General features: G+C 33.1%; 2 protein-coding genes across 3 annotated transcripts in view; both read right to left on the bottom strand.

Moving 5' to 3' along the window:
* The window catches only part of LOC105164179 (DNA-directed RNA polymerase III subunit 1), a 32,301-nt gene extending 29,647 nt beyond the window's left edge, over positions 1-2,654 (bottom strand). For both annotated transcript variants that reach the window (XM_011082782.2, XM_020694973.1), the window contains exons 1-3: positions 2,364-2,654; positions 2,158-2,234; positions 1,468-1,597 (exon numbers count right to left, since the gene is read on the bottom strand). In XM_011082782.2, coding sequence (XP_011081084.1) covers positions 1,468-1,597; positions 2,158-2,228 — 201 coding nt within the window. In that variant the 5' untranslated portion in view covers positions 2,229-2,234; positions 2,364-2,654. The remainder of the gene's footprint in view (positions 1-1,467; positions 1,598-2,157; positions 2,235-2,363) is intronic.
* Positions 5,969-9,323, bottom strand: LOC105164178 (signal recognition particle 19 kDa protein). Its single transcript, XM_011082781.2, has 4 exons — positions 9,103-9,323; positions 7,747-7,932; positions 7,545-7,644; positions 5,969-6,388 (listed from the first exon to the last, which is right to left on the bottom strand). Exons 2-4 carry the CDS (start codon positions 7,921-7,923, stop codon positions 6,258-6,260), a joined length of 408 nt encoding a protein of 135 aa, XP_011081083.1. The 5' UTR covers positions 7,924-7,932; positions 9,103-9,323; the 3' UTR covers positions 5,969-6,257.

Raw genomic sequence — 15,997 nt, 5'->3', positions numbered from 1 at the left:
TCTTTTACAGATTTTACAGATATATGTGACCAATGCAACTACTATAACCTCTACCAGATAAAGCGCCCAAAGTTAGCCAAAAATTGAAGATAATACTGTCAGAGCTAACTCTACCGTTCTGATTACATTCTGGGTTAGAAATAAACAGCTTGATAGGATGTCTCTTGTAACAAGTTTCTATTCCAATTTTACACCCACCATTTGTAGATAAAATTATTTCTTGCAACACTGAATCTTAAACAATTGGGTTAGGGATCAAGACAAAAAGAATTAGTGTTATCTCTTCCAATTGATGTCTGTTTCAAAATTCATAGCCTACGCAAACAAAAAGAGCTAGAGACAGGAAATGAAGTAGAAGACTATAACAGAGAAAACGCGCTAATGGTGCGGCATGCCGTATGTAGTGATTCTAATCCACTCTAAATAATAAATTAAAATAAAAAGGCATTCTGAATCATCTCGAATAGAAAAGGACGCCACAAACATCACATGCTTTTTCTCAAAGACCCTTTAGCAGAGCTGCCTTGATCTTTTTTCCCAGCTTGCTTGATCTAAAATGCACTAAGTGAAAAGATGCTTAATACCAACCAAAGAATGTAGCAATCCTAAACTTAGAAGAAACATCAAACTAGTCACCCAAAATAATATAACGATGGCATAAAAAGTAAACAAGAAAAAAGGAATGACAAGAAAAGGAAAGGAATAAAGCATCATTATGCACCATGAAAAAATTTATAATTCAACATGCTAGCTCAATTGTTGTGTAAAAGAACAGGTCATGTTCAGAACTAGCTTTTAGTAACAGAGAGATTGAAAAAATAAGGATGAAGGTATTTTAGGTGTCCTATTCAAGTGTTACATACCTCTATTCTCAAGATACTATTTACTGAATGGTACTATTTCTGCAGGGAAATGGACAACAAAGTTAGAAGTATAGCAGCCCTCTTGATTCATTGCATACACTTGAGGGACACTTACAGGGACTGAAGGGCTCATTTGAGAGGGGCACTTATACTAGCATTTCCTGCCAAAAGGTCATCCTTTTATGGTTTTATACCTAGCCGCTTTATGATCCTTGATATTTTCAAAGAATCATTTCACCTTTTGGGTATCCCAAGTAAATTGCAAACTTCAAAACAATATTTCCCCCAACACCCAATATACAAGTGTGTCTGGGTGTGTGTTTGTCTGTGTCTGTGTGTGCGATTACAGCTTTCTCAAATTTCCAAATTCTAAATCTGACAATTGGAGAAAAGGAGATACAACCAAACATACATATCAAAAACCATACACAAAGTTGAGTTTCTAAAATGATGCAACTTGTGTCTGAAAAAAGGGCATATGCGTTGTGACTCTTCTGATTTCAATATTTTAGTTATTTTCTGCAGCAAGTAAGTTGTAACAGAAATCCATCCTAATAGTACGAGAAAATAATAACTTCAAAAGAGAAAGATCTGGCAGTATTACCATGTGAGGGTCTAGCAAACCATTGTCAATAGGCTTTTTAGTGGAGTCATAATAGACACCACGAGAAACTTCAACTTCAGCAGTTTTTAGTACTTCAGTTCCAGAGAATGTTGAAAATTGAATGCTTTCTCTGGAAAATGGCAAGTAAAACAGGAGTAAATGAACAATCCAATACAAGTAAAATTTGTTAGGATTCTTGTTTCGAGATAGAAATATAATCACTCAAGTAAAGGCCATAACAAGCCAGGGTGCTAAAATGGCTGTGACAAAAAGATAGGATCTTTAGCTATTTAGCAAGTTCTTCAATCTATACCCAAAAATTTTGTTGCTTCCACATAATGTTATGAATTTTTCGAAACACAACCTCAATCTGAGCAAATGTCTCTTACTCTTAAACATATATTTACTAGCACTTTTACGGCTTATTAATCTATCAAGCTCATGACATTCTCAACCCCCCCCCCCCAAACCGTTGAGAGAAGAGATTCTCACATCAATATTCCATAAAGACAATAGCGGGACACTGCTCAAGACATGCAGTAAGACCCCCTTACCAATCTGCTAAGCAAACAAAGTAGTGTTCTGCAGAATCAACACATCCCCAGAAACAAAAGTATGCAAACGGCTCCCCAGCTTAGCGCTTTAAGTGGCTTTAAGTATATTTATAACACAGTAACCGTATGAACTTACATCCTACGAGGACCAACATCTTCGATGTACGGCTGCTTACTGAATTGCAAGGTTGCTTGAACCTTCCTCATCTCCTACTGTAATCACCAAAAACCAATTTTTAATCAAAAGGGAGTCCCACATACACAGTCAGAATACAGTCCTAACTGTACGTAAAAACTTAATCTTAAAATCTCTCAAAACTTCACATTCATGAGTCACATTACTTTCCAATAGCAGAACAAATGTTCCTCCCTAGGTTAGAAGCGGTAGGGGAGGGGTTGAGGCGGCGGTTTGTGGGTGGGGGAAGTGGAGGGCGGATGAGTCGGGTGGAGATTCGAACTACGGCTGGGCGTGGCGCCACGGACTGCCGGGCCTGAGCAGCGGCTAGACGGCGGAATCAGGTACCGACGAGGGGGACGGTGGACTGTGGTCACACGGGAAGGAGGAGAAGAAGCGAAGAGTAGAAAAGAGAGATGGAGGGGGGGAAACCGGAGGGAAAAGAAACGCAAAAAGAGGAAAAGGAGAGGGGCCAAAAACAATAAATAGATTTAAGAGGGTATTTTCATCTATTTTTAAAATTTTATCAATTTATTTTCTATCAAATAAATACCCTATTTTTTTACTTTTTATCTTTTTCTCTAATCGAAGAGATAATTACCAGCCTAAGCCAACGTGGCACATAATATTTGTGCACATATAACCACAGAGATACAACACAAATTCTAAAAATAAAAATTAGTGTATAATTAAACATAATGAACACATAAATGAAAGTGTAGAATAAACATCATATTATGTTGGCAGTTAAAAAATAATGTGAACCATTTAAAATAAATACATAATTACATTGGTCTAAATTTTTAAAAGTAGCAATATCTATGTCATATCTATAATATATAAAAAAGAAAACCCCATTTTTATTCATAAATAGCGGTTACTTACACCGCAACACTATTTTTTTTTTTAATCATCCGAACTCAAATTCTTTTTTTTATCTATATACATATACTATCTATGTATACTAATATGAAAAATTTACTTACAAATTTGTAAAACAATGATACCAAACTTTTTTTTAGGTCAATAATATCTCTAAATTAATTTTTTTTATTTATTTATTTTTTTAAAATTTGATGTGTTTTTTAGATATTTATTCTTATCTATACTATACTAGTCGATGTAGTACTCCCCCTATATGCATATAATAAATAACTGTTTATGCTTTAAAATATATTATAAATAAGAATAAGATATATAAATCAACACATTATATTTAAAGAATAAGTAAATAAAATAAAATAAATTTAAGAATATTATCGATACAAAAGTAATTTGGTGTGAGTAAAAATTTTATATTAATATAGATAGATATTATAAATCATATAAATGAGAAGAAGAATTTGATTAAGGGTGGTTAAAGATTCATAAGTACATTTTTTGTAGTTTAAAAAATTGATGTCGCAGTATAAGTAACAGCTATTTGTGAGTAAAAATTGAGTTTTTTTTTTTTTATCTATACTAATATATAAAAAGAAAAAAAGAAAAAATTCAATTTTCACTTACACCGCGACACCAATTTTTTGAATTGCCAATATCCTCATGTATTTTCAACCACCCCTATTCAAATTATCCTTCTCATCTATCTATATACCTATACTATCTATCTATACTAATATGAAAATCTTACTCATAAATTTGTAATACAATGATACCAATTTTTTTGTGTCGGTAATATCTCTAAATTAATTTTTATTTTATTTTATTTTTTTAAATATAACTTGATTTTTGTATATTTTGTTCTTATTTATAATATATTTTAAAATATAAATAAAAATTTATTATATACCCGCAAAGATGGCGTGTCATAACGATTAGTAAAAAAGAAAAGGCCTTCACATTCACAAATGAATGAGACAGTTGCACTATTTTTTTATGAAGTCAAAAATGCTCTTCAATCTATAGAATAACTAACTTTTAACTTTTCAAATTTTACATTAATTATTTTTTCTTTTTCTTTTATTTTCAATGTAATATATTGATTTATGTATATTTTTTATTTATATTATTAATTCTAATTTATTTTTAAATATGAAAAAAATATTAATTTTATGCATACAGAAATGGCATGCCACAACGGCTAATGGGTATAAATAAAAAGCCCAAAATCAAGTCTAGTTCTCAATCCAATAGCAAGCCTAAAAGGCCCCAATTTGAGAAGGATTGAGGAGGCCCCCTAGGCCTTCCTTCACATAGCAGCCCAGGAAGGTTGCGACCCAAGAGAAGGAATTGTTTTATGAAGATCCAAGAAGCCTAAGTCCAGCTCTAGTTCACCCTGGCAGACAGGTAGGCATTTGTCCAGGTGGAGAGACGCTATTCGGGACACAACGAGAAGGTCTAGGGAGACTGACTCCTAGAGAAGTAGGATCCTCACTCCTCTAAAGTCTCTTGACTAAGATAGACTCCCGTAGATTCCTCCAACTAACAACATAAGAATTTTAATAATGTTGGCAACCACCTCCTCGACTCCCTCAGAGGCCAGACTGCATCACTACAGGTTCCTATACTCAAGCTTGCAGAAAAATTTGGCCCACTAAAGAGCTTAAGTCTATAAATGAATTGACCCATGTGATTTTTCGACGTATCAATTGGCATTGTCTATTAGTACATAGAACTAAAATGTGATATCAATGGAAGCTCCAAACAACAATCTCAACAAGAAGGCTATTGAGGTCACTGGGATACTCAAGCTCTTCAAGTAGTGGCAGACACCTCCTTAGCCCTTGCTTGAGGACCAATCGTTGCAGGATCCTCCAGGCTCTCTGGACCCTCAATGGATCTCCCACGGAAAAGCACTTTGTCAGAGCCTCCTTTGGGATGTTGTCTCTTGGATGGATGGAGGGCCATACAACAGATGATTGGATCAGCAGTTCAAGAGCAATTGATGGAGGTAACATGCGTATTGCTAGCGACCTCTGTGGAAGCCGAGACGGTCGTTGAGAATGAAGCCCCCTAAGCCCAAAGGCCAATGACCCCTTAAGAGGAGCAAGATCAACCCCCACACCTCCCGGAAGGGATTCTGCCAATGGATAACCCATCTAGAGTTTTTACAAAATGGACTGCAAGAGGTCCAACATCAAGTCGTGATTTGTTTTGAAAAATTTAGTATTTTGTATAAGCTGCGAGTTTTTCATTTTGTAATTTAAGAAATGAATCTTTAATACACATGATTACTTTCTACTAACAATGAATAATACAAATTTAATCATATTATATTATAAGTTTTATAAAAAAATATTGTCATTTTATTATTATCTAAAAATTTTTATTTTTTTAAACGTCAAATATAAAAAATGGTTACTAATGATCCAACCTTACTCATTTGCAATCCAACACATTTTCAACCCATTAAATCAAATCTATATTCAACCCAACCAGTTTAACACCCTTAACTTCGATTCTCAAACACAAATTGTACAACCTCACCTCTCGTCTCTATATTCATCAAGACTTGAATTATTCGGAAAGACACATGAGGGCAAACTTCGAAGATAGTGTGCCACATACAAATCATATCAAAATTTTCAAACTCCAGGGCTGAGAACCTTGCGGTTACCAATTTTGCAAACATGATCGTGCTTTCATTTTCCAATTTAGACCAATCGAAAACGGCCCATATATGATGAACAAATAGGTTATGATAAACAATTTGGAGAATCAGCGAGAAAAAAACAATGTCATTTCAGACAATATTATCAGAAAAACTTTACCTTCAATCAAATCAAATGGGTGGGGGGTGGGGGGGGGGGGCAAACTTAAAAAACAATTTGAATGGATCAATTTTCTTTGTTGATACTACCCTTCTTTGGTTCCTACCAAAATATAAGTAAGTTATCATTCTTCACAGTAAACAGCTCAAGATCCCAGAGTTCACCAAATGTTTGGCATTATCTAAACCTCAAACAAAAACTTCACAACGGGGAGCCGGTTTGAAGAAAAAGATATCAGTGTTCTTCTGAAGTCTAACCAAAAATTTCCGAGAGAAGGTTCTGGAAGAAGCATGGATAAGAAGGTCGATGGATGATTAATACATAGGAAACAGGACTTCCATGAGATGGAAACTACCGCTTCTTCTTCCCACCTTTCCCAGATTTGGATGCACCCGCTGCTGAGCTCGAGGCAGGTTCCTGCTTCTTAGTTCGGCCAGGATGTCGGGGAACCAACTCTGCAACATGAAGCATTAATTGTTTCCCTGCACCATCATACCAACAAGAATTTAGAAAATGCCGGATGGAGATCATATATATATGTATATTAGTACATGTAGCCAATTGCAAAAACCATGGAAATATCTGTCGATAATTTTTTGTTTCCATTACAAGAAAACATAAGAAGTGCAAATCTGAAATAATAGCTCAACATATATCTCATAGCTACAGAAGTAATAAGCGGTACAACTGGCACAGGATATCGACGACTCTTCTCCAAAAAAGTCCTCCCAGGGCAAACTAGGAGAAGCAAAAAGGAAACAGTAAAAGTTAATGCTCGTCGCTGGAAAGTAATTAAAAAATGACAATAGACGACAGGGAAGCCCAGCAACTACCTTATACAAGAGGTTATATAAATGGGCAACCATATTGACCCTAAAGCACAATTCATTAGGCACCACATGCAAATGAAGAACTCTTCGAACTTTGAACAGAATGATCAAAGGCGTTTCATGGGGTTGGGATGTCCAAAACAGATGATTTATTTTCTGGTAGACATGCATTAAACAATAAGCAAGACTTGCCAAAGTGAAAATTTTCAACTAAGATCTGTCAAAGTTAAAGAGTAAACAAGAATGTCGATTGGTCAATGAAAATTGTATAGACTTAGTATGGTTCTTCAATAAGAATTAAAATAAAATCACTTGAAAGATAACATAATTTTAAGTGCTGATTTAACTTCTGGCCTCCAATAGAACATAGAGGTTAGTTGCATATTTTCCACTTCCTGCTAAAGAACATTCTCTTGAAACATGGAGCTAAAGTGAATTATCTTCTCTTTCATACCCCATATTGTTTGTGGGGGAACGTCTCCCTAGAAGCCACCTGTACGACTTCCTTTTAGGCCAAAAGCTGATAGGGATATTACGAATCAACTTATTGGTCTTACTGAATACATCATTATTGAGGATTATGATACCAAAGATCCACGCAGTTTCAGACAGACACATAATTTACTAGGTAACTTGAAAAGTATCACTTACAATTCGATGATATCAAGCATACATTACAAACCACCAACATGCTAGAAACATCACTGCCAGATGAACTCAAGATTGTGGAAACTCCACTCGTAAGCAATGCAATAGACAGCAACAAGTACTGCAACACACAAGATAACTTAGAATTAAAACTACTTACTTGAAGAGATAGCTGGATTGCAGAGACTCCCATCTTCCCGTTTCAACAAAACCCTCACCCTTCCTCTTTGCATAAAATCCCGTGGATATGCCTTCTCGCTCTAATAATAGCAATGATCGAATCAAAGAAAACGCATAACAAAATCAGCCACCATTTGACACCCTGAATAATTTTTTTAAAAAAAGGAGAGAAAGAAGGAAACCTCGATGGCGCAGGGGAGTTTGAGATGGGCGCAGCAATCATAAATCTCAGTGCAAGTAGGGTTTTCACATGCCTTGCTGGCATTGATTCTCCGACCCTCAGCAAGGGTTTTCTTTGAATTTATGTAAATTGGGTAAATTATTACCCATTTCTTGATATTTTGCATGTCCACATCCATAGTTGTTCCCTATAATATTATCGAAAAATAAATCCAATCATACAATAAAACAAAAATTTCTTAAGAATTTGATTGCATGGACACATCTGAATTGATTATTAGTTCTATTTAACAGGTGAAATAGATTCACCTGAAAAGATATGCTTAGTATCAAAATTTATGATTAGCGGAAGAAATCAACTAATTTTGATGATGATTAACAATGAAAAAATGAACCCTATTCAAGCATTTATTCTGATCATCATGGAAAACATCATTAAATGCACTCAAAACACTCTACAGCCTAAACCCACCGCAAATAAAAATAAAAATTAGTATGGAGCCCGAAAATCATGAAAATTAGACAATGCAACAAGAAACCAGAAGTTCAAATGAATGGAGCCCAAAAACAAAATAGTACCTGAAATTTATGCTTCTAAGAAAATCTCAATATTGTGAGTATCACTGAAAATTGTTGCTTGAACTTGAGTTCACATAAACAGAACCAGTGAACCAAAAAGACATATATAAGGACCACATGATGAAGCCTAATATAGCATGAAACCAAAAATCAAACAAACAAGAAAAGGGGCAAAATGTACAAAACCTAACAACAAACCATTCAAGAATCTCCCCAGAAATCAAAACCCTCTATCAGAATCCGCAAGACACACAGAAACCAACCCCTAGAAGAGTCCAAGAACTCTGCAAACTCCAGAACCCCCACAAGAAATCAGCCGAACGAATTTCCAGTCACAAAGAAACACAAGACACAGGGCAAGAAAGAAAAGAACACGCTAAAATAGGTGATGTCTCACAATTGAAAGTCTCGAACTATATTAGAAGTAACCCGGGCAAAAAGACTTGTGTTTTCCACTTTCTGCTATCAGTTTCCCTGCTATTAATCGCTCCACCTGTGCCTCACTCTCCACGCCGGACCCTCCTCTACAATGGTACCGTTTCTCCCCCGTACCCGTAAAAATTGAAGGTTCTTCACTTCTTACAGATTTTGTTTAACATCAATTACTTAGGTTGTTCTCTAATAGATCTTAATTGGAATTTCTATACTCTCAGATTTGGGATTTCAACAAATTAAAAGCTGATATCTGTAGTGGTCTTGGAAGCCCAGAAATCCTACTTATTTCAACTGAGTAACTCCCTCATTCAAATAAGAAAAAAATTCTTGAAAACTAAAATTACCTAATCAGGTGACGCCAATGCGAGGAAGCTGGGTAGAAAAATTACACGGAAGCACCGATCAACAACGACGGGAAAGGAGGGCGCACAGCCGCTGCGGCGGATTCAGGGAAGGACGCGACGCGATTGTTGTCGTTTCTGGAAGAAGCGATTGGGACTCAGTTCTCACAATCTCACGTCTAAAATCTACGAGTAAAATTTTATTGTGACGGAGTTTTAATTATTAATATCGTATTAATATTCGAGTAATTATAAACGCTTCACTTTAGTACTCGATTCATTGTTAATATCACTTTTATTTTCAATTATTATTTTTATAGTATATTTTTTTATATAATAACTTTTGTGGCCTTAGATAATAAATAATAAATAATCCAAAAGTTTTGAATGAAATTTAAATCTAATGAATTTTGTCTTTATTCCATCTGGTTTTCATTTTTATATTTGAATATCACACATAAATATTCCAAATAATTTAAATAAAATTTAAAGCTATATTTTGTCTTATTTAAACCATGTGATTTTTATTTTTTACATTTGAATATTACACTTATATTATTACTTTATTATTATTTATAAAATAAATCAGTATTTAGTAATTAACTATATTGTTATAAAGGACCTAAACTCCATTTTACCACCATGTGTTTTCTTGAAACAGCTCAAAAACCTCCTGTGTTTTATAAATAGGTTAAAAAAATCCGGTAGGGTGCACGCGCACAAAAATGCATTGAAATTGATTTTTTGTTATTTTGACCTTTTATTTTGTCTTTAATTGACTATTGAGTTTGATTTTTTGTTATTTTGACCTTTTATTTTGTCTTTAATTGACTAAAATGCCTATATATTGTATCTAAAATTAGTATGCTCAAATTGACTTTTTTTTTGTCTTTTTTATTTCTTCTAAAAATATAATTTTTTTTTATTCTTAAACATATTTATATTAAATTTCAAAATGTTAAAAAACAAAAAAAGTTAAAAGTAATATAATAAAAAAAAAAATACAAACTTAGATTGATGCGTTCAAAAAATGCACGGGTCCAATGGATGAACAATCACGCTTGGGCCTCAATCCTAAAGGAGGATCTGCAAAAAAGGCATTAGCACTCCAACGTCCAAGTTGGTTTTGGATTTAAAATTGAATAAAGCCAAAAAGTAAATAAATATAATTGAAATCAAGATATGTTGAATAAAGTCGGTGAAAAATATAAAAACACGTGATAACGTGCTTGTAGAGTGCTTAAAGAATATTTAATTAGTGAGAGATAGCGATGTGCATAAATCGGTTTAACCGGCCGAACCGGACCGAAATCCTAACCAAAATTTTCGGTTAGGTCATCGGTTTTTTTTTATATATATAATCAATTTTTCGGTTCGATTTTTTGGTGATCGGTCGGTTAATCGAAACGAACCGAAAATTAATTTTTTGAATATTATATTATATATATATTATTATTAATTTACACTTGTGGCTTGTACTATTAAATTAGAATTTAATTTTGGTATTTGTATTTTTGGATAAAATTAAAAAAATATCATAATTATTTATATATATATAATTTAAAAAATGATTTTTTTGATTTTTTAAACCAAAAAAATCAAAATTGTTTGATTTTTAACCGAATCGGATCGAATCATTTCGTTCAATTTTTTATTTTCAAAAACTCCGAACCGAATTTTCAGTTAATCGAAAATTCGATTTGGTTAACCGAAATACACACCCCTAGTGAGAGAGGTGATTTAGAAAGCAAGAAAAGTGTAAAGGACGTGAGGGGACGTCCAAAGAGTGAGAAAAGTATCAGGAAGATCTCAGGAAGGTGTGGATACATTAAAGGGTCTCATGAATGTGTCAAGAAGATGATGAAAGAGATGTTAGAGTGTGTGGGAGGTCTCCTTCGTATGAGGAATAAAGTTGTATTTATAGGGGATGTCCCATTGTGATGGGGCTCTGCACGTTTACTTCATTCTCGGGGAGAAATGGATATGGATCGTTTGGATAAGCTATGTCTTATCTTCTATTAATCTTGCTTTTGAATCCTTATCTTCGAGTATGGGGGACTCTTCATCAATGAGGACTCCTAACCATCAAGGAGTCCAGGGCTTCGGGGGAGTCTCCCTCGTCTGTAAGGACTCCTAACTGTCAAGGAGTCATTCCTTACTAGGGCTGATATGGTTCCAAGGTGGTTGTTGACAACTAAGCCAATTGGATGCCACAATAGAGTGTGGGCTACCATGCGTTCCTTTTGGGCTTTGATCATGGTCTGAGTCAGGGATGTCTTGGGCCTCATCTCTTAGCCAATTTGTTTTAAGGGACACCCGCCATGGCGGTCTAACAAGTCCCCTTGGACTCCAAGGATGTTACAGACCTTTTGTTTCTATCTTCTTTTTGGATTGCTTGAGCCTCTTTGAGCCAATTTATTTTTATGCACATCAGTAACCCCCCACTCTAATAAGTGAAAATTTCGACACTTATTAGAGTAGATGTCTTTAGTGGTGAGCTCCGAAGAATGAACTTTTATTTTCTCTATTTTTTTTTTCTGAATTCCTGCAAAGAATGTTAGTCGCATAAGTATGTTTAGAATAAAAAGAGAGCTTACTTAGTGCTTGTATGAAGTATGACTTTTTGTGAAGGTGCCTCTATGAAGGAGGGCTTAACAGGTGCCTTTTGTGCCTACGTCGGTATAGAGCTTTATTTTTGCAAGAGAATGTTAAATAACAAAGACATATATATATACTACGAATAGCTCTTGCATGGAGCAAAATTATTGTGCCTCCTCGGAAGAGGGCTTGTTTGAGGGGAACCTAATTGGAGCAAGACTTAGAAGTCTCTCCAGTGAAAGAATAAGGTGTCTGCCGAAAGTAGGGCTTAGATGCCCCTGTGGAGGAAGCCTTAAGTGCCTGCACGGGACAAAGCTTATAAGTTCCCCAGAGAAGGACCTAAGTACCTGCAAGAACAAGGGTTGGGGTGCCTCCACAGAGGAGGGCCTCTGTACCTATGTGGAATACATGACTTTTTATGAGAGGGATGCCTTCCTCGTGAAATCCCTACAAAAATACACATCTTAACACATGAAGGTAGTAAAATAAACCTCCAAAATTATTAAGTTAAAATATTAAAAATACTCCTCGAGGGAAACTTATATCTAAAAATTTATTCGGTAAGGGAGATGCCTTTTTTAGTTTAACACGTTTTGTGTTGGTTTATAGCAGTTGAGATATTGAGTGTATATATACATTAGCCATTGTCATCTCGAGATACAATCAACTAGAATTACAGCCTGTTCGTTAAAGCTTTCAACTACCATTTTGTTCTTGTTATAACAATGGCAATTTCAGTTTTCAATTCGTTTGCTTCCCCCGTTTTTACAAACCGAAGGAGCCCAATAAATTAAGATCCAGATCCGCTCGGGATTAGCTAAAAAAGTATCAAACCCTTCCCATGAGGCCGCGGTTGTTATCCTTACAAAGTGGCAATTTGGTGCAGCTACATCAATTTTTTATAAATTCCAAAAATATTTTCGGACTGATAAGACAATTAACTTATTCAACTTCTCAAATTTTACGTTAATTTCTTTTTTTTCTCACTCTTCCTCTACTTCTTCTTCTTCTTCTTTTTTTTTTTTTTTTTCACGTGATGTGTTGATTTATATATTTTATCTTATTTAGAATATATTATAAAAAGTGAAAAATTATCTATTATACGCATATAGAAATATCGTGTGAAGATAACTAATCATATTAAAAGTAAATCCAAAATGCATTGCAAAAATTTAAAAGTCGTATTTGCGTTCTAAATTTTAAAATTTTAGAATCTAAAATTGAAAATTTTGAATCTAAATTTAAGTTTTGCAATCAAATTTTAATATTTCGATTAAATGCAAAAAACTATCTTCACTGATGAAAATTTATATTCCTTAGAATTTAACTATTAACATAAATTATTTAATAATGAATTTTTCTATATGTATTGAAAAATAAAGATAATAGAAAGTGTCAACATAATAAAAATATAATTGGCTCAAAGATGGAAATGAAAGTCAATTGGTTCAAACAAAGACAAAATATATCCACAGAAATTTATGCAATTTTTCTTTTGGATTTATTTTTTAACATTTAATAGTAAAATGATCATTACATAAAAAGGTTATAAAAAAAATAAATTGGGTATCAAAGTGATTTTAAAGACAAAGCTCAAATGCTAATTAATTCATTTATAATTACTCAGGTACCAAAATAACATAAGTGCCAAAACTCATGTACCAAAATAAAATCTAAAAGGAGAGGATGGTTGTAATTTATTAAAACTGTAAAATAAATCCATCGTTTGATCCGCACTTAATTCAAAAATAACAAATTTTAATAGGTTTAAATATTTTTTTAGTCCTGTGATTTTGGTACTTTGGCATTTTTGTTCTATATTTTTCTATGATTGCAAAAGAGTTCTCTGACAATTTTGGTTCTTCTGATGTCGGATTTGTCAAAAAGTTACATAATCTTTTTGCGACCTCTAAAAAGATAAAGGAGAAAAATGCTAAAATTAATAGGGGACATATGATTTATTTCGACAACTTTTACAAAATTCGGCATTAGTAGGACCAAAGTCACGAAATTTGTTATAAAACTATTTTGCAATCCTAGAAAGATAAAGGATAAAAGTACGTAAGTGCCAAAATTATAAGACAAAAAATATGTTTAAGCCAATTTTAATACTTTAAACTTCTACTGTTATTACAAAATGAAAAGTAACGAAATACAAAAAGAAATTGATTCAGTTCAATGAATGAATCAAGTAATGGAGGTTTATTTAAAGCTAATTATGTTCATAAATTACATTGACACTTCTAAGATTTGACCTAACTGCAGATATATTACTGTTAGATTAAAAAATTTAAATATATCACTTAAAGTTTGTGTTGTTGCATATAACTCTATTAGACAGGGTTCCAACTGGTGATAGACCGCATTTTCAACACGATCTCTGATGATGGTCATCTAGTAAAAAGAGACGTGTAAGAGTGAATTTATAGATAAAGAAATAGATAAAAGTGAAGTGAAAAAAATAACATTGAACTAAGAGAGAGGAGCCGTCGGAGCAGGCAGTGGCAAGCTAGCAACTTTGGTTAGCCCTATTAAAATTTAATTAATTAGTTTGGTAAATAAAAATTTTAAATAATTATAATATTTGTTGCAAATTAGATACTTATAATGATATAAATACAAATAATTCTTATAACTATTACTCCAGTAATGAGTGGTGGGTTGAAATTTAAGAGTAATAAATTTCTCGGTCTTTACATACAAATTTATTCGTTTCGTAAAAATTAAAACTTACATTTATATAGTCAAATATTGAAAAATAAAATCATGATCAATTTTTATATATAGGCTTATTTATTTATCACGAGTGATTAAATAAAAAGTTACTAAATAAAATAATGAACAACTAATTTAAAAATTTGAATAATCCGATTGTTTCGCACATTCTCTTAGACGTTCCCTCTACAAGAATAAAAAAAAATGATCGAAGAAAAATAAATTTTATTTTATCTGATAAATAAAAATAAATTGCAAAACTATGAAAAGAAACAAGTTGGTCGTAACTCAGAATATATAAATTAAAAATCAATAATAGAAAACATAAAAATAAAATGAATTTTGGAAAAAAATATAATCTAGTGTTGAGAAAATTACAAGACCAAACATTTTTTTTATTGGCTAACTAAGAACAATATAGTTCTAACTAGTGAAGAGAGACTAAAAGTGGGGATCCCGAAGAAATTATTTTGTAAATAAATCCATGTGAATTTTGATTTTCTTTTATTGTACAAGATAAGTTTAGACATAAGACTTAATTTAATAGTCTTAGGGCTTAGGCCGAGGTCAAGCCCTGTAGGCCTCTTGGGTTCAACAAGGCTTGCCATTGGAATGAAAATATCCTCGTGATGGTAAACTATGACAGTCCAAACGATAGTGAACTGACCAGTGAAAGAGGGAGAAATAAGAAACGAGAGCGAGCTTTGTTTGGAAGAGCATCAGTCTGATGTTTATATTTGGTCGTTAGTTCTTGATATTCCGTTTATCTTTTCAAAAACATAAATATGTACATATTATCTTTTCCAGAAAATTATGATTGTATTTTTGTACTTATACAATTCTCTGACAAACATAGTTCCACCAGTGATGTCCTAGCACCGAACAAGTGTGGTACACTTACTATGTAATTGATCATTTTTTCTAAATTGTACACCAAATATACGATAAGTATATTAAATTTATCATATATTTGATTCAAATCCGATCAAATTCAATTTGAATTAAAATTTGCAACTACTGTATTGAGTTCAAAAAGACGGTGGGACATATGAAGAAAAGTAATGGAATCCCAGTGCATTGAATGAGAGTGTGAAAAATGAAAAGGAATCAGAGGGAGAAGAAATCAAATGCAGCAGCTTCTGCTGCAATTAGATGAGCATTTATATCTGCAAGTACGCTGTTGTTCAATTGCCCAAACCTCTTCTCCTTTCAGAAAAAAAAAGTTAACTGTCAACTCAAATCAAATGGGGGCCCTCCATTTCCAAAACAAGAAAAACCATTGAATGCCAACAACCCTATATATACATGTGTTTGCATAGCACCAAAATGTAAAGGTTTTAAATGATGTGAATCGAATCCAACATATTCATGAATGATTCAAGATTGAAAATTTGTATTTGTATTTGAATTTGATTTGATTGTTATATTAATTTAGCTTTACTCGAATCAAATATGAATCGAGTTCGAATAATTTAATATTTTTAAATATATTTTATTATTTTTATTTTAATTGAATCGAGTACGTAAGCTTATCGAACAAAAAATTTTATTTAAATTTGATTTGTTAAATTTCACAATCTAGCTT

Source organism: Sesamum indicum, linkage group LG6, assembly GCF_000512975.1.
Source record: "Sesamum indicum cultivar Zhongzhi No. 13 linkage group LG6, S_indicum_v1.0, whole genome shotgun sequence".
In the NCBI taxonomy this organism is placed as follows: Eukaryota; Viridiplantae; Streptophyta; class Magnoliopsida; order Lamiales; family Pedaliaceae; genus Sesamum; species Sesamum indicum.
This window is presented reverse-complemented; position numbering and strand designations above follow the sequence as displayed.

What these genes read in the sequence shown, in the direction of transcription:
- LOC105164178 (XM_011082781.2), bottom strand. Translation starts at nt 7,923, where the DNA reads ATGGATGTGGACATGCAAAATATCAAGAAATGGGTAATAATTTACCCA. An exon ending in AACTCCCCTGCGCCATCGAG is followed by an intron (nt 7,645 to 7,746) that starts GTTTCCTTCTTT and finishes TGCTATTATTAG; the next exon opens with AGCGAGAAGGCATATCCACG. An exon ending in CAATCCAGCTATCTCTTCAA is followed by an intron (nt 6,389 to 7,544) that starts GTAAGTAGTTTT and finishes ATGATGGTGCAG; the next exon opens with GGAAACAATTAATGCTTCAT.